Consider the following 19,603-nt stretch of genomic DNA (forward strand, 5'->3'; position numbering starts at 1 on the left):
TGTTGGCTCCGTGCCAGGTCCCTCCTCTCCAGGGGCGTCAATTGGGTATGGCAGGGGTATCCAGCTGCCATAGATACCCTGGGTCCAGTGGTGAAAATAAAAGTTCTGGTTCTGGCTATTATGTTGTTAAATTACAGTCAAATTACTACAAATGCAAAATTTAACAAAATGGTCACTCTAACAAGGTATAGGTCTACAGGGCCTATTATACCTGTAATTATATTCTCCACACTTGTATTCTCCCCATCTTGACAAAAATGGTATATTCCCAGGTTCCGCAGGTCAGCTGCACTGGTGCAATTCATTATTGTTAATTGTGGCGCGTTTACTAAAATGCCAAGTTTAGCTGCACTTGTTCCAGGCTGCCATATCCAGCCCAAGAAACCGTAGAAACGTGGGGAAAAATAGAATGTACTTCTTAAAATAAATGTAGGCCTATCATGCCTGTTGCTAAGGTATGGCAACATGACTGGTGTCTTGCATGCGCGCGAAGGCGCGCATGCAAGACACCAGTCATGTTGCCATACCTTAGCTTTTTCTGAACTGACGCCACTGCTCCTCTCCTCTCCTCTCTGCTAGAGCCAGATATACGCACATTACGCACACACTCCTCCTCTCCTCTCCTCCCCTCTTTACGCACACACACACTCCTCCCCTGCTCTCCTCTCCTCTCCTCCCTTCTCTCCCAGCCCAGACACACACACACTCTCTCTCTCTCTCCTGCAGGAACCAACAAACTGAAGGAACTTTCACTAAAACCTTTCAACCTCGATCTCCAATCTGCTCAGTGACGGAACCTATTCATTATTGTTGTTGTTATTTTTAAACATGCCCAACTTTTTACTTTTGCGGATGGATTATCGTTTTCACACGCGGGGGAAGTAAAAACCTATTATTAACTTTTTTCTTTTTTCCTCTCTGGGAAAGAAAGTTGGGAGCGTGTTTTTCTTTCTTCAATCTACTCCCACTTTTCTCCTTTTTTTCTTTTTTTTCTCCTTCCTTTTCCTTCCGTCCACACACCTCGTATGACGACGCATTGGATTTGGATCGTTCAGTTCCTGGGAGAACCGTGTCAGGAGTCAAACGGATTCTATTAAAGCTGGATTTCAGGAGACGCGCCGCCGCAGAGGGCTCCAGTAGGCTGGGTGCTGGTGGTTGTTGATCAGGTGGTCCGCGGACCGTCCGGGGATGTCCTGGATGTCAGTGGAGGATGGCAGCAGGAGGAGGAGGAGGATGATGAAGCCCCCTGTCAGTGTGATCAGCTGGACCATGCTGCTGCTGCTCTGGGTCTGCATGCAGGTAGAATTACCGTAATGTTACCGTACCGTATACCGTACCGTACCGGACTGGACGATTACGATTACGATGAACGATTCCATTGTGCTTGTGTGTGTGTGTGTGTGTGTGTGTGTGTGTGTGTGTGTGTGTGTGTGTGTGTGTGTGTGTGTGTGTGTGTGTGTGTGTGTGCAGTGGCGTCAGTTCAGAAAAAGCTAAGGTATGGCAACATGACTGGTGTCTTTGGACGCCCGCCCTCGCGCGCGTCCAAGACACCAGTCATGTTGCCATACCTTAGCAACAGGCACAATGAAAAAAAGTACATTTTATTATTCCCCCCTGTAGCCACGGTATGGCAGCTGCCATAGCTTGCCATACCCAATTGACACATCTGCATCTGTGTGTGTGTGTGTGTGTGTGTGTGTGTGTGTGTGTGTGTGTGTGTGTCTGTGTGTGTGTGTGTGTACGTGCATGCGCGCAGCCTGCGCGCATGCACGTACACACACACACGCGGCGCAGGGTTGTGCACTGCAGCTTACTTTTAAAAAGTAATCCCCTACAGTTACAAGTTACTTGCTAATGAATTGTAGCCTGGTTCCAGCCCATAGACCAGCCCACTCTCAGAGTGGACTGTTTCTCTGGTCTGGAATTGTGTTCCTAATAAGTGATTTCTGGAGCCGAAATGACGGCTCCTCCAATTAGCGCAGGGGGTGGGTTTAACAAATAACCAATCCGTGCCTCCCCTCCAGAAATCGCTCAAACAGGGCACAATGTCCAGACTCGAGCTTCAGCTGAGTCTGAAATCAGGCTAAAAGAATTGTAGTCAGTAACGTAACCCGATTACCACAATTTAAAAAGTAACTACTAGTTACTTTCAGTTACTTTTGGATTACTTTTTAGCAAATTAAAATGTAATTTTACCTGTAGTAACTACTGCACTCTGTCCAGGCGCCAACTAGCCCCATATAGAACCTCACCCGTCGCTGCATACTGTTGTGCTCCAAGATGAGGTCCTATAAAGGTGGCGTAGCGATCGCTGGACTGCCGCAACAACGAGTTGGAAAACACTCGAAACGAAATTTTATCCAAAAAGTAAAGGTAGTTCCGAGCTCCCAGACTGTGGTTACCTAACATCGGTACATAAAACATGAACTACGGCATGAAACAACCCCTTAAATCGCTAGTTTTGTAATGTTTTCCCATTCAACTGGAACTCCCCCGGCGGCAGTTGCCTCGCCGGGGGCTTTTCTGAATTTAAGGAGACTAAATAAGCGATTTAAACCGTTTTCCCAGCGCCGTGGTTGATGTTTTATTTACCGAGGTTAGGTAATCACAGTCTGGGAGCTTGGAACTACCTTTACTTTTTGGATAACTTTTAGTTTCGAGTGTTTTCCAACTCGTTGTTGCGGCAGTCCCAGCGATCGCTACGCCACCTTTCCAGGACCTCATCTTGGAGCACAACAGTATGCAGCGACGGGTGAGGTTCTTTATGGCCCTGTCATCGTACAGTCTGGGGCAGGGGTTTTCAAAGAGGGTGACGGGGCACCCTGGGGTGCTGCGACGTCTGTCCAGGGGTGCCGTGAGATCATTTGATAATATTTGGAATTTATTGAGTTATTTTCAGTAAGTTTTGACCAAAATGGTAATTATCTCAACTAGCCCTTACCCGTTCAAAGATATGAGCTCCAAAATGATGTGCAGTGTGTGGGTTATGGGATGTGCACTGTGCACACAGTATATGAGGGATGGAAAGTAACTTTAACTGGTGCTTGCATGATGTACTGTAGGAGCATCAATGTAAGAAACCCGTTTCGTTTAATGGCTACAGAGATACTGTCCCCCCCCGATTGCGATTTCAGATCAATTGCTCCAGCCACTGAGGAGAAACGCTGTGACAGACACTCACTCACTCAGACAGACAGACATTCGCAAAATTATAGTATAGATGTTTTCCTCGCGACATAATCCCTAAAATATGCCATGAATATAAGGTACTGTGAGGGAAAATAATGAATGTCATGTAGGTAATATTATAATATAATGTAGGGGTGCCTCGGATGAAAAATATATTTATAGGGGTGCCCTGAGACAAAAAGGTTTGGGAACCCCTGGTCTGGGGTGATAAGCTGTGGTGTAGTCTTTTAAAGTCATAAAACTACAACATTATGTCATTCACCACGGTGAAGGGCCATCACCGCGGACCCCCGACATCTCTCCTCTGTTTTTACCTTCAGACATCTCCCTGTCACCCCGTTCACTGATTGGTTAATCTTGACCAATCAGTGTGCCCCCTGGTTTCAGAGGCACGGTGATAGGACTTCACCGTGAGTCCGTGACTATGATGGCCTCCACTTGTTATCACATTTTTAGGTGATAGCTTTTCACCTAAAAGTTGAGGTGATAGCTCTTCACCTGCCTTTCTGGCAAACAGCCTTCATTGGCTGATTGGGCTACAGGCTTAAACACACACAGCACCCTAATGTTCGGTTATTTACAAGGAAAGGACACGGGGCGTGTATTGGCTCCACGGCCATCCGCCATGACACTCTCGGTGGCAAAACTAGCACCGAAGGTTCGGTGAATAACATTGGAGTCTATGAGCGCCGGCTGGGACAGCTCATGATCAAAACATAATTCTGAACGATAGAGACCTTTATAAAACACTCAGCTCAGGAATATAAAAGAAAACATGTTACACATTGTTTTCTGCTGTGTTGCTTTTCGGTGAGTACACTGTATAACATTATAGAGGCATCTAAAGAGCACAATTTACGTTTCTGAACGAGCTACTATCGCGAGACTCTCCACCATTCCCTGTCTGGAATCCAAATCTCGCGATAGCTCCGAGACAGAAACTATACTTGCCGCTGTTTAGCTGCCTCAATAACATTATGTACTGTGCACATCGAAAAGCAAGTGATTGTAAAAATACCTGTGATATTGTCTTCTTTTATATTCCTGGAGCGATTATACAACAAAGGTCTCTATCGTTCAGAATAATTTTTTGTTCATGAGCTGTCCCAGCCGGCGCTAATAGACGCCAATGTTATTCACCGAACTTCCGGTGCCAGTTTTGCCACCGAAAGTGTCATGGCGGATAGGCGATGTCACCGGGTGACTTCTCCTCGTAGTCTTCTTGGTTATTTACAGGAAGTAGCCAGATGTATTAATAATATACTAGTCTCGCGAGGCCAGACTGTTGCCTCCGCGATTTGGGCAAATGCTCCCGGCATACAGTCTGGCAAACGGAAATAGAAACGATGAGTGTGAGATAAAGCGGATGTGACGCAACCACTCCCTTCAGTCCCTTGGTGCAGTAGCAATAACATGTCATACTGGAAGAGTTATGTCTCCTTTTAACATTTCTGGGGGCATTATTTCGTCTTTCTCTGGTGTTGTTGGTGTTACTTCCATGTTGTTTTCAAACGTTTTCTTAAACCATACACCCATAACAAGAATATGCTGCTCAAATGACTCTGTCTGTGCGAGTGTGATTCTGTTATGTTTCCAGTGGGACTACAGTTCCGTGCAGCAGTGGCTACTTCCGATACTCGCCGTTCGGGAGCTGCTATTCCAGACTCTATGTAGCATTCGGAAATTATGGAATAGTTGTCTGGCTACGCAAGACTAATAATGTATTGTAATATTGTTTCCAGGAAGTAGCGTGGTACGGGCCGGCAGAGCGCATGGTGATAATGTACTAATGTTTATTTCCAGGAAGTAGCGCGGTGTATTAATAATGTATTGTTAATTACTTCCAGGAAGTAGCCCGGTGCGGGCCGGCAGAGCGCATGGTGTCCACGATGGTCTCCTCCTCCACCAGGGAGCGCTTCAAGGTGGTCATCGCTCCTCTGATCTGTAAGAGGATCTGTCTGAAGGGCCAGTGTCATGACAGCTGTGAGCAGGGCAACAACACCACGCTGATAGGAGAGAACGGACAGGCGGCCGACACCCTGACCGGACCGGGCTTCAGAGTGGGTGAGTCTCTAACTGACACTGTTCACAGTGGGTGAGTCTCTAACTGACACTGTTCACAGTGGGTGAGTCTCTAACTGACACTGTTCACAGAGGGTGAGTCACAGTGGGTGAGTCTCTAACTGACACTGTTCACAGTGGGTGAGTCTCTAACTGACACTGTGCACAGTGGGTGAGTCTCTAACTGACACTGTTCACAGTGGGTGAGTCTCTAACTGACACTGTTCACAGTGGGTGAGTCTCTATCTGACACTGTTCACAGTGGGTGAGTCTCTAACTGACACTGTTCACAGTGGGTGAGTCTCTAACTGACACTGTTCACAGTGGGTGAGTCTCTAACTGACACTGTTCACAGTGGGTGAGTCTCTAACTGACACTGTTCACAGTGGGTGAGTCTCTAACTGACACTGTGCACAGTGGGTGAGTCTCTAACTGACACTGTTCACAGTGGGTGAGTCTCTAACTGACACTGTTCACAGTGGGTGAGTCTCTAACTGACACTGTGCACAGTGGGTGAGTCTCTAACTGACACTGTTCACAGTGGGTGAGTCTCTAACTGACACTGTTCACAGTGGGTGAGTCTCTAACTGACACTGTTCACAGTGGGTGAGTCTCTAACTGACACTGTTCACAGTGGGTGAGTCTCTAACTGACACTGTTCACAGTGGGTGAGTCTCTAACTGACACTGTTCCCAGTGGGTGAGTCTCTAACTGACACTGTTCCCAGTGGGTGAGTCTCTAACTGACACTGTTCACAGTGGGTGAGTCTCTAACTGACACTGTTCACAGTGGGTGAGTCTCTAACTGACACTGTTCCCAGTGGGTGAGTCTCTAACTGACACTGTTCCCAGTGGGTGAGTCTCTAACTGACACTGTTCCCAGTGGGTGAGTCTCTAACTGACACTGTTCCCAGTGGGTGAGTCTCTAACTGACACTGTTCCCAGTGGGTGAGTCTCTAACTGACACTGTTCCCAGTGGGTGAGTCTCTAACTGACACTGTTCACAGTGGGTGAGTCTCTAACTGACACTGTTCACAGTGGGTGAGTCTCTAACTGACACTGTTCCCAGTGGGTGAGTCTCTAACTGACACTGTTCCCAGTGGGTGAGTCTCTAACTGACACTGTGCACAGTGGGTGAGTCTCTAACTGACACTGTTCACAGTGGGTGAGTCTCTAACTGACACTGTTCACAGTGGGTGAGTCTCTAACTGACACTGTTCACAGTGGGTGAGTCTCTAACTGACACTGTTCACAGTGGGTGAGTCTCTAACTGACACTGTTCCCAGTGGGTGAGTCTCTAACTGACACTGTTCCCAGTGGGTGAGTCTCTAACTGACACTGTTCCCAGTGGGTGAGTCTCTAACTGACACTGTTCCCAGTGGGTGAGTCTCTAACTGACACTGTTCCCAGTGGGTGAGTCTCTAACTGACACTGTTCACAGTGGGTGAGTCTCTAACTGACACTGTTCCCAGTGGGTGAGTCTCTAACTGACACTGTTCACAGTGGGTGAGTCTCTAACTGACACTGTTCCCAGTGGGTGAGTCTCTAACTGACACTGTTCACAGTGGGTGAGTCTCTATCTGACACTGTTCACAGTGGGTGAGTCTCTAACTGACACTGTTCACAGTGGGTGAGTCTCTAACTGACACTGTGCACAGTGGGTGAGTCTCTAACTGACACTGTTCACAGTGGGTGAGTCTCTAACTGACACTGTTCACAGTGGGTGAGTCTCTAACTGACACTGTTCACAGTGGGTGAGTCTCTATCTGACACTGTTCACAGTGGGTGAGTCTCTAACTGACACTGTTCACAGTGGGTGAGTCTCTAACTGACACTGTTCACAGTGGGTGAGTCTCTATCTGACACTGTTCACAGTGGGTGAGTCTCTAACTGACACTGTGCACAGTGGGTGAGTCTCTAACTGACACTGTTCACAGTGGGTGAGTCTCTATCTGACACTGTTCACAGTGGGTGAGTCTCTAACTGACACTGTTCACAGTGGGTGAGTCTCTAACTGACACTGTTCACAGTGGGTGAGTCTCTAACTGACACTGTTCACAGTGGGTGAGTCTCTAACTGACACTGTGCACAGTGGGTGAGTCTCTATCTGACACTGTTCACAGTGGGTGAGTCTCTATCTGACACTGTTCACAGTGGGTGAGTCTCTAACTGACACTGTTCACAGTGGGTGAGTCTCTAACTGACACTGTTCACAGTGGGTGAGTCTCTATCTGACACTGTTCACAGTGGGTGAGTCTCTAACTGACACTGTTCACAGTGGGTGAGTCTCTAACTGACACTGTTCACAGTGGGTGAGTCTCTAACTGACACTGTGCACAGTGGGTGAGTCTCTAACTGACACTGTTCACAGTGGGTGAGTCTCTAACTGACACTGTTCACAGTGGGTGAGTCTCTAACTGACACTGTTCACAGTGGGTGAGTCTCTAACTGACACTGTTCACAGTGGGTGAGTCTCTAACTGACACTGTGCCCAGTGGGTGAGTCTCTAACTGACACTGTTCACAGTGGGTGAGTCTCTAACTGACACTGTTCACAGTGGGTGAGTCTCTAACTGACACTGTTCACAGTGGGTGAGTCTCTAACTGACACTGTTCACAGTGGGTGAGTCTCTAACTGACACTGTTCACAGTGGGTGAGTCTCTAACTGACACTGTGCCCAGTGGGTGAGTCTCTAACTGACACTGTTCACAGTGGGTGAGTCTCTAACTGACACTGTGCACAGTGGGTGAGTCTCTAACTGACACTGTTCACAGTGGGTAAAAACTAGAATGCCAAATAGCATTCTAGTTTGCTCTGCTTTTGGGTTGCTTCTCTCCAATGTGTCAGGTAGCTTTCTTTCTGCCGTTTTATAAGTTGGTTTAGTCCAGTGAATTGTCTGTCTGGTGGCTCTGCTTGTGTTTGTATACAGAGTTCCTGTACCAGTTGGCTGAGGGGGCATCTCTCTATTGTTATGAAGTGCATCTGGGTCACTTTCTTTTAAATGGTTATTAAATTTGAAAGCTCTCTTTTTAATTTTGATTATGAGAGGGTAATAATGCATGCATTATTTGGAGTTTTCCGCTGGATTCTGAGAATTGATTTGCAGAGTTGTGTGCAGGGTCTCTATTTGGTGTTTGTCCCATTTTTCAAGGTCTTGGTTTGCGGATGGTCCCCAGATCTCGCAAACCATAGAGGGAAATTGGTTCTATCACAGAGTCTCTAACTGACACTGTTCAGAGTGGGTGAGTCTCTAACTGACACTGTTCAGAGTGGGTGAGTCTCTAACTGACACTGTTCACAGTCGGTGAGTCACAGTGGGTGAGTCTCTATCAGATAGAGACTCAACCACTGTGCCTGGGGACCTTTGGTGTGCCCCTGAGAATGGTCAAGTGTGCCCCTTGAAACTGCTTGAAAGCCAGTATTGTATTTATCATTTTAAAAATGATTTAAACTAGTGAAAACAGACGATCTACAAGCACACAACGCCTCTCACCACGAGGCGTTGTGTGCTTGTAGATCTGCTGTTTTCACTACTGTTGTGCGACAGCCTTGTATGATGAAGCAGGGCTTTACTTTGCGAAGAAACGTACAAATTTGAAACTTGGAGATACAAGGTTTCTTCCCGACAATGACGATACTTAAACCCCTGTATTATGTTGGTGTGCCCATGGATTCTTGGGACATGAAAAGTGTGACCATGCAGAAAAAAGGTTGAGAAACACTGCTCTAACTGACACCGTCTTAGAACACAGAGGGTTCCCGAAGGGTTCCCAGTTCGATCCCGGGCTTCCCCAGAGTTAGTGTGGAAGAGTCCTTGAGCAAGACTCTGAACCCCTAACTGCTCCTGATGAGCAGGTTGGTGCTAAGCATGGTTTCCTCTGACATTGGTGTATGAATGTGTGTGTGAATGTGTGAATGTAATGAATGTGTGTGTGAATGTGTGAACATAATGAATGTGTGTGTGAATGGGTGAATGTAATGAATGTGTGTGAATGGGTGAATGTAATGAATGTGTATTGTATTTCACAATCTATGTAAAGCGCTTTGGATAAAGGCACTGTATAAATGCACCATTTACCATTTACTGTTCATAGCGGGTGAGTGTGAATGAGTTCTACTGACACTGTCCAGAGTTAGTGGGTGAGTCTGGATGAGCTAGCGGGACCAGGGCTCACCAACATGTCCGATTGTCCGTACACAGACTGATGTGTCCATAGCAAAGACTTGGTCTTGTCTGAGGAAAATTTTAGATTTCCTCCCACCATTATAATGTTCTAAGTTTGATCACAAGACAATTCCTACTGAACGTCAAATCTCCAGGGTTTCTTCAGAACATGACACTGATGAGGTGTCAACGTCATGCTGGCTTGTGGTGGAATTCTTTGTCAACATTCCATTTTTTCCACGGACGTACAAAATGAGTGGACAATAATATTACCGAATGACGTTAACAGGTCTGTAAGTCTGTGTTCAAATGGAACCAAATCCCAATCCAAGTATCCAACCCCTGAATGGCTGCTGAGTGCCAAGCAGGGGGGCACTGGGTCCTGGCTCCTATTCTTACTTTGGTATGACCTGCCCGGGAAAATTGAACCCCAACCTCCCAGTCTCAGGGCGGACACTCTGACCACAAGTCAGACCACTGAGCTCGTTTCTGTGTCTGAGAGAGAGAGAGAGAGAGAGAGAGAGAGAGAGAGAGAGAGGGAGAGAAAGAAAGAGAGAAAGAAAGAGAGAGAGAGAGAGAGAGAGAGAGAGAGAGAGGTCTTTGAGTGCTTCAGCAGTAGGATAATATGATAGGTTAATGTAAAACACAGTATGATAATATGATAGGTTAATGTAAAACACAGTATGATAATATGATAGGTTAATGTAAAACACAGTATGGTAATATGATAGGTTAATGTAAAACACAGTAGGATAATATGATAGGTTAATGTAAAACACAGTAGGATAATATGATAGGTTAATGTAAAACACAGCAAACAGACTCTCTTTCTGCTCTTTGTTGCGCTTATTGTTATAGTTTCCTGCCGTGTGGTTTATTAGATCAGTGTTTCTCAGAGTGGGGTCGATCCGGGGACCCCCAGGGGTCCTTGAGGGGGTCCCCCTACCCCCATCCCCACACCAGCAAAACGAGGAACAGTTTAATGTAATTATTTCCCCGGCTGGTATTGAACCCGATGAGAGACTGCAGATGACTGGTCAGATCATAGGTTTCTCTGTCCTTTTAATGACACTTTGTTACTTACTGTAGGTTTGTTTTTCTTGATTGAAAAAAGTAATAATTTAGATGTAATTTAGATGGCATGTTATTTGGGCAGATGCTTTAACTGGTGTCCTGTACTTTCAATGTACGTTATTATTTGTTATGGTATTTTGTGTAGATTGATGCTACCGGTAGGTTCTTCTTGATTTAGCTGTGATCCTATAGTTTACTGAGACGCTACGCTGTCTCTCTGCGTTCTATGATCCTATAGTTTACTGAGACGCTACGCTGTCTCTCTGCGTTCTATGATCCTATAGTTTACTGAGACGCTACGCTGTCTCTCTGCATTCTTTGATCCTATAGTTTACTGAGACGCTACGCTGTCTCTCTGCGTTCTATGATCCTATAGTTTACTGAGACGCTACGCTGTCTCTCTGCGTTCTATGATCCTATAGTTTACTGAGACGCTACGCTGTCTCTCTGCGTTCTATGATCCTATAGTTTACTGAGACACTACGCTACGCTGTCTCTCTGAGTTCTATAATCCTATAGTTTACTGAGACGCTATGCTGTCTCTCTGCGTTCTATGATCCTATAGTTTACTGAGATGCTACACTGTCTCTCTGCATTATATGTCCTATAGTTTACTGAGACGCTACGCTGTCTCTCTGCATTCTATGATCCTATAGTTTACTGAGACGCTACGCTGTCTCTCTGCATTCTATGATCCTATAGTTTATTGAGACACTACACTGTCTCTCTGCATTCTAATGTATATGTTTACCTTGCTTATTGTAAGTCTCTCTAGTCTAGATAATAGCGTGTAAAGTGTAGAATTCTGTACCAAATCTAAACCAACTTCTTCTCTCTGCTGTCATGGTGGTTCCTGTTGGCACAAAACCCTTTAGAATGAGGGCATGCGGCCTAGTTTGGGGTGCTGGATGGGAGAATGTTGGTGAATCACACGTTTTAGAATAGATCAGGGGTCTTCAATGTTTTCAGGTCAAGGACCCCTTAGTTGAGAGAGAGATGAAGCAGGGACCCCCACAACCTGTTCATAGATTCCATATAGTTTCATTGTTTGACAGCACAATCATCAGTGTATTTTGGATTCATGTCAATGTGTGTTTTCAGATATTTAACCACTTGAACCGTCAATACTTAATAAACTTGACCTTTCACTCTGTACTTAGTCTGCTCTTTTACCCCTCTACACCAAAGCTCTTTGGCCAAAAATAGCCGATCTACAGCCGCGCTGCGAGGCGCTGTGAGCTTGTAGATCTGCTATTTTTGGCTAAAGTTCTCAGAATATGGACGCGGGTTCAAGTGTTTTTTTTTTGTTTTTCTACCACACAAAGATTTGGAGGACCCCCTGTAGTAACTCTGGGGACCCCCTGTTGAAGACCCTTGGAATAGATGGTTCCTTATAGTTTCTTTATGAACTCATAAAGAAACCAAATCTCTCCACCACAGTGTCTGCTTGGCAGAGAGATGTACTGTGGTCAGACATGACATCCTACATATAATCCCATAGATGATGCAATCCCACACTGGAGTTAATAACTGGCCCCCCTTTTCCCCCAACATCTCTCCAGTATGGCTTCTGTGCATACAGTGTACAGTAGCCTATTGGCAAACATTAAAGACATTAATGATGGTATTTTAACCCATTTAGGGCCTAGAATTATTGAATGCTTTAACCAGTGAAAAATAGCACCGCGCTGCGAGCTTGTAGATCTGCTATTTTTGAAAAAGTCTCGTGCAAATCTTTGAATATATGTATTTTCAAAGCGAACATTTGTAACTCAAATATTTGCTTCTGGGTGGTCCCTGGAACAACATATTTTGAGATGGGGGGTCCGCGGCCAAATACCTGTCATTTTGGGGGTCCTTGACATGAAAAAGTTCGAGAACCACTGATTTAGAAGAAGGATTTTGAAGACATTTATAGAATGGGGTCAAAAATAAGACTTGCGGAAGTCAGCAAGAAAAACTGTCTCCTATATTGAGAGTAGGCTATTGCTGTAGAAGCTTGTTTTATATGTACAGATGTCACTGACTGTGCCTAAACTACCAATAAAAATATGAATGAAAAAAAAACGTGCACAAATGTTCAAGATTTAAAAACAAATAGCAGATCTACTAGCTCGCAGCACTGCACTCTCGGTGCCACGCTGTGAGCTTGTATATCTGCTATTTTTCATTAGTTAAAGCATTCAATAATTCTATGCCTAAATGGGTTAACACAAACTAAGATGTGAGTTTCAGAACAGAGAGGGATGTGAAGTCAAGAAGCAGACAAACTGGAAGGGACTGATAGATCTGGAGGAGAGGAGAGACGAGGAGAGACGTTTGCACCTGTAATTATAATGTTTTGTTACCTAACAGGATTCCCTTTAGTTCACATATATGGCATATATTGATAATTAAACCACATGTATTTATATCTTTGTCCTATGATGGACACACCAAAAACAGACGATCTACAAGCTCACAGCGCATAGGATCCGCAACGCGTTAAGCCTCGATCAGAGTCTACGGTGAAGAGCTATCCACCGCAAATTTGAGGTGGAAAGCTTTCCACCTCAAGTCAGAAAATAAGTGCAGGCCATCATAGTCAGTCACGGTGGAGTCCTATTCACCGTGACTGACTGGTCCAGGTCGACCAATCAGTGAACGGGGTGAAGAGCCTGTCTGTCTGATAGTAAAAACAGAGAGATGTGTCGGGACTCGCGGTGGAAAGCTCCTCACCGCAAGGAATGACGTAACGCTGTAGTTTCATGACTCAAAAAGACTCAAAAAGACTACACCGCGGTGGATAGCCTTCCACCGCGGACCCGACTCTGATCGAGGCTTTACAGTATGTGATCGCTCGTAGGTTGACTGTTTTCATCCGTCTCCACTCTCCCTTGATGAGAGAAACAATGACTGTCAGTGTGTCAGTCTGGGGACCACCCAGAGAACATGACTGTCAGTCTGGGGACCACCTAGCTCTGGTCCATAGCGTTCGTGGAGTTCTACCTAACGCTATGTTCCTCTACCTCCGTATTCCTTGGCAAAACCGGAACACCCCGCCGTCTGGTCCAAAAATAACAAAAACTGTTTCGCCCCTCACCAAACCAAAGGTATCATTGGACAGTTGAAAGCTTACTCTACTTAGTGGACGAGGTCTGAGCCTCCCACCACACGATTAAAATACATTTCTAGGGCAAAATGAAAAATATTCCACCGGATGGAGACACTTTCCTGGTTGAAGACGAAACAGCGCTTCCAACGTCGCAGAGTTGAATAACAACTAGTGAGACTAATGCTCTGTGTAATTCGGTCCTCTGACCTGCGCGGCAGTAGTGAGTTGGCACCTTGATGGCGACGACAAATAGTGAAAAACGAGAAGAAATGGAGTCTCCATCTATGGTCTCCATCCGGTAGAATATTATTCATTTTGCCCTAGAAATGTATTTTAATCTAAGCTATCAACTGTCCACTGATACCTTTGGTTTGGTGAGGGGCTAAAAAGTTTTTGTTATTTTTGGACCAGACGGCGGGGTTTTCCGGTTTTGCCAAGGAATACGGAGGTAGAGGAACATAGCGTTAGGGAGAACTCCACTAACGCTATGGACCAGAGCTAGGGACCACCCAGAGAACATGACTGTCAGTGTGACAGTCTGGGGACCACCCAGAGAACATGACTGTCAGTGTGACAGTCTGGGGACCACCCAGAGAAAACAGTGTGATGATGATAAGACCATGCAGTCTAGTGTTGTTCTTCCCAGGGGGATTAGGAATGTGACTTCTTTCCCCTGTCTGCAGATCACACAGCTGTGTGTGCGTGCATGAGTTCATGTATATTTGGCCCTGGTGGAACTTGAAACAACATTTTGCTAGCATGAATGGCAATTAGTTAGATTTGTATAGTAAGTAGCAAATGCAGACCAAAAGAAGCGGACTGCAGTGCACATTGGGGCATTCACCAAATATTAGAATATTAGAATATCAAAGTCACTATTCGACATTGTTCACCATGTTGGTTTTCTTGGCTAGATAGGAAGTCATAAGAATGAGTTCTCAATGCTCCTGGTGGATGAATGATGCTCTATACCAGGGGTTCTCAAACCTTTTTAGGCCGTGACCCCCAAAATAAACATATTTGAACTGGAGACCCCCACCCTGACAAGCACTTGGAATTGTAGGTATTACATTTAATGTGACTCGGTTCCGCAGATGAATATTGTGAAAATAGCAGATCTACATGCTACATGTAGATCTGCTATTTTCACAATGTTCGCCTTAATATTTGACAGTTTGGCCAGTCCTGTCGAATATTTGACTATTCGAATACTTTGAGGTCGAATAATCCGAATACTAAAAATCACTATTCGTGAATGCCCTCGTGCACACCCAACTGTAAACGCTTCACCATGTAAGTGAAGGTGGTTGCACACCTCATACACACCCTAACCTCAGTAGGGGTATTTCTGAATAGGGATGTTTCTAAGTAGGGCTGTTTCTGAATAGCGGTCTGCCTCCAGTGAAGGTGTAGATGTTGTGTCAATGCTATTTGGTGTTGTTCATCTCCTGGCGAGATCCGTGAGGATCCAGACTCACACTGGTCTCTGTCTCTCTCTTTTCTTTTATTAAGATTTGTTTTTGGGCTTTTTATGCCTTTAGTAGACTGACAGGAAATGGGGAGAGAGATGGGGAATGACATGTGGCAAGGGTCGTCCGGATCGGGAATCGAACCGGCAACGCCAGCAGGCATCATAGCCTAGTATGAGGTATGCGCCTTGACCACCAGGCCAGCGGGTGCCCCCTGGTCCCTCAATCACAGAGATCCCCACATTCGGTGCTTTTAAAGGGCAGTTGAAGCAATGGTTAAAACTCTCACAAACATGTAACCACCTATAAGAACTATTTGATGCCGGTACGAATTACTCAGCCAGGTTAGTTTCTCCTGTGTGGTTTTTAGCTTACTTCTGGCACTAAGCACTTTGTCGCACTAGGCACTCTGTTGCAGTGTTAATTTTTTCAGCAAATTTTGATTTAGTCTTAGTCTTAGTATTTTGAATAACACACCGTTTAGTATTAGTCCTGTCTTAGTCTTCTGAAATAGTTTTTGTCTGGTCTAGTCTTAGTCGACTAAATATCAAAACATTTTAGTCTTAGTCTTAGTCTTTTGGGATTAGTCTTAGACTTTTAGTCTTCGTCTTTTAGGATAGGTTTTTTAGCCTAATATAACCACATAATTATGAACAAGTCATTGTCTTCTACTGCCTGTTACTTGGTCAAAATAAACCATACATAAAATATGTATTTTCCTTTAATTTCATTGCAGTTACATGCCAGTGTAATTTTTTGCAGCCATTAGTCTTAGACTTAGATTTAGTCTTAGTCTTAGTCTTTTGAATAACACAAAAAACTGTCTTAGTCTTAGTCTTTTGGGACTGTTTTAGTCTAGTCTAGTCTTATCGACAAAATATCAAAATCGTGTAGTCTTTTAGTCTTAGTCGACAAAATTAACACTGCTCTGTTGCACCAAGCACCTTGTTCTTGTTGTGTTTTGTTCCCCCTGTACTGTTCTGTTCTTGTTATTGTTAGTCTTGTTTTGTTTCTTGTTTTATGTGAGGACAACGGATGAAATTTAGCTCTAAGCTAACTCCGGCTGGTTTACACTGATATTTTTGTATGTTTGTATTTATTATGCAACATGTCAATGTCAATGTGTCCATTAACTGGTACTGTCCTGTCCAAATAAATAAATAAAGTAAAGTAAAGTCTCTGTCTCTCTGCCAGGTCAACTGTCACATAACCTGGAATAAAACATGTACCAGGGACAATGACCTCTAATGACCCTTTAGGGTTACGTTACTGTACTGCTTGCACTGTAGACACTTTGTCACTCCTCTTTGCAAGGCACTGGTTGTTCAGGTTGCACGGTTTGAAACCGACACCTTTTAGTTTGGGCTGGGATTCTGTGAGGACACTGTAACCTGCTGGTGTTTCTCCCTGCATAGTGCGGGGTAGTTGTACTGTATAGGTTTATATACAGGGACGTGCTGGCCATTGGGAAAAGCGGGACAACTCCCAAACGGCCGGTTCATTCCCAGCCGGTCCAGGCCGGCCATTAGGAAAAAAAATTAAAATAAAATGTCGGACTTCGTTCCATTTTGGGGGCTGGGCGGCCAACAAAGTAAAGCGTCACTGTCGGGCAGAAACCTCGTATCTCCAAGTTTCAAATGTGTACATTTTTTCGCAAAGCAAAGCCCTGCTTCATCATACAAGGCTGTCGCACAAAAGTAGTGAAAACAGCAGATCTGCAAGCACACAACGCCTCGCACCGCGAGGCGTTGTGTGCTTGTAGATCGGCTGTTTTCACTAGTTTAAATCATTTTTAAAATGGTTTTGGACGTACAAGGTTTCCACCCGACAACGACGAAATATAACTCATGTAATTGGCCCACTGGCTTGTCACTTGTCATGATCTGAAATGGCAAATCTTTGAGTAGCAGCAGCGCTATAGAGAGAGATCTCTCTCTATAGTGCGCGATGAGGGCCTCTCCAACTCTTTTTCCCGGGCTGAATCGGGGGCCCAGCACGTCCCTGTTTATATACTACTGTACACTGTTGTTCTTTATTGATACTGCTTCTTATTGGTATTTCTGTATCGGACACAGGACTTTTATGTAACTTAAATTGTAACTATTAACTGATGCGCTGCCTCTGGGCAACTGGGTATCACAAAGGTGTCTGTCTGTCTCTCTGTCTGTCTGTCTGTCTGTCTGTCTGTCTGTCTGTCTGTCTGTCTGTCTCTCTCAGGAGTGTGGTACGGTCCCGTCTCTCAATTTCAATTCAAAGGAGCTTTATTGGCATGAGAAATTAAACATACGTTTACATTGCCAAAGCAAGTGTCACAAGTAAAATAAAAACTGTTAAAAATGGGAAACATATATCCTACAGTTGGAGGGGGTACAGCATTGTGTAAACAGCTATGTCAAATTTTATATAGATAAACGCAAATCGCTACACAGTATGTCTACACTCATGTCATTGACATGGATCTGTCCCATATAGCGCCACCATCAGGCCGATTTTTTCAAACACTTTTTTGGACACTGCTCCTCCAGATTTTGCCCTAAAATCACGCAAATCGGTACACAGTATGTCTACACTCATGTCATCAACATGGATCTGTCCCATATAGCGCCACCGTCAGGCCGATTTTTACAAACACATTTCTGGACTCCTACACATTTTGGCCAAAAATCACGCTGCGATCTGACGGTCGCTTATCTCCCGATTAGGGAGTCTTACTGGTATATTATATATACAGGCTATAAAGCTTTTGGAACAAATAGCAGCATTATGTTTTCTCAGAATGCATTTAAAGGTAGCAGCTCACTGTGTGTGGGAGTGGAGAGAGGACTCTTCTAGGAGTCTCAGTTATAACTAACCACCACTAGCACTTCTTTAAAGGTAGCAGCTCACTGTGTGTGGGAGTGGAGAGAGGACTCTTCTAGGAGTCTCAGTTATAACTAACCACCACTAGCACTTCTTTAAAGGTAGCAGCTCACTGTGTGTGGGAGTGGAGAGAGGACTCTTCTAGGAGTCTCAGTTATAACTAACCACCACTAGCACTTCTTTAAAGGTAGCAGCTCACTGTGTGTGGGAGAGGAGAGAGGACTCTTCTAGGAGTCTCAGTTATAACTAACCACCACTAGCACTTCTTTAAAGGTAGCAGCTCACTGTGTGTGGGAGTGGAGAGAGGACTCTTCTAGGAGTCTCAGTTATAACTAACCACCACTAGCACTTCTTTAAAGGTAGCAGCTCACTGTGTGTGGGAGAGGAGAGAGGACTCTTCTAGGAGTCTCAGTTATAACTAACCACCACTAGCACTTCTTTAAAGGTAGCAGCTCACTGTGTGTGGGAGTGGAGAGAGGACTCTTCTAGGAGTCTCAGTTATAACTAACCACCACTAGCGCACGTCGTGTGACGTAACCTGCTGCTTGTTCTACCCTGTCTGTTTCACTTTGAAACGTTGGGAAAACGTCTCTCGACGTCACTGACATGTTATTTCCAGCAGGTTCCATTCTATTATAGTATAGTTTGTTCCTACAGGGTCCATTCTATTATAGTATAGTTTGTTCCTACAGGGTCCATTCTATTATAGTTTAGTTTGTTCCTACAGGGTCCATTCTATTATAGTTTAGTTTGTTCCTACAGGGTCCATTCTATTATAGTTTAGTTTGTTCCTACAGGGTCCATGTTGGCCCCAGTGTTCAGGAAACCACAGGAAATGTTGGCACAATGCATGTCTGGCAGCCTGGCCCTGTGGCAGCCACTCTGTGGCAGTACACTTTAGACCTGCACTCACTATTCTGGGCACACTTTAGACCTGGACTCACTATTCTGGGCACACTTTAGACCTGGACTCACTATTCTGGGCACACTTTAGACCTGGACTCACTATTCTGGGCACACTTTAGACCTGGACTCACTATTCTGGGCACACTTTAGACCTGGACTCACTATTCTGGGCACATGGCCCTATTCTAGCGCCACCTTCAGGCCGATTTTTAAAACACATCTTTGGACACTGCTCCTACAGTTTTTGCCCTAAAATCACAAATATCACTACACAGCATGTCTACACTCATGTCATCAACATGGATCAGGAAGATTTTGGAAAAACAAATTTTTGCCCTATTTGTGGAGATAAGCCACCTACGGTCGCTTATCTCCCGATTAGGGAGTCTTACTGGTAATATTGATGTTTGTTGTAGGCTGAATATATGTTAGTTCTTAGGTTTTAAAGCCCTTGTGAGGCTGCATGTTAAGAGCTTTGCACACAGGACCGTTGCGTTTTCTTTCTCGTTTGCTGCATGATTAAAACATATTGGATTTGGTGTGCAAGGCTGTGCGGAATCCACACTGCAGATCCGAAAAGGAGTCATAAAAGGAGTGAATGAGTTTTTACTGCATGCGACAAGACGCACTAATTGAACTGGGTTCGATCGGGAAAAAAAACGCACAGCCGCAGCCACCTGCCGCATGGCAAATTCGGACCCGGTTGCCCTGTGGTCAACCACACTAATGAACCCTCACAGGTCTGTAACTCTTGTACCGGTTGGTCCATTTGGTTCCATTCAGTGCA

The 19,603-nt window shown here is 44.9% G+C and overlaps 1 protein-coding gene across 1 annotated transcript in view; it reads left to right on the forward strand.

Moving 5' to 3' along the window:
* Positions 1-1,205: 1,205 nt before the first annotated feature.
* Positions 1,206-19,603, forward strand: part of ltbp3 (latent transforming growth factor beta binding protein 3) — a gene marked incomplete at its 3' end in the record, with an annotated part of 141,852 nt that continues 123,454 nt past the window's right edge. The window contains exons 1-2 of the mRNA XM_080749585.1: positions 1,206-1,299; positions 5,037-5,253. Coding sequence (XP_080605711.1) covers positions 1,234-1,299; positions 5,037-5,253 — 283 coding nt within the window. The 5' untranslated portion in view covers positions 1,206-1,233. The remainder of the gene's footprint in view (positions 1,300-5,036; positions 5,254-19,603) is intronic.

This window comes from Nannobrachium achirus, assembly GCF_963921795.1.
Source record: "Nannobrachium achirus genome assembly, chromosome: 19".
Classification (NCBI taxonomy): Eukaryota; Metazoa; Chordata; class Actinopteri; order Myctophiformes; family Myctophidae; genus Nannobrachium; species Nannobrachium achirus.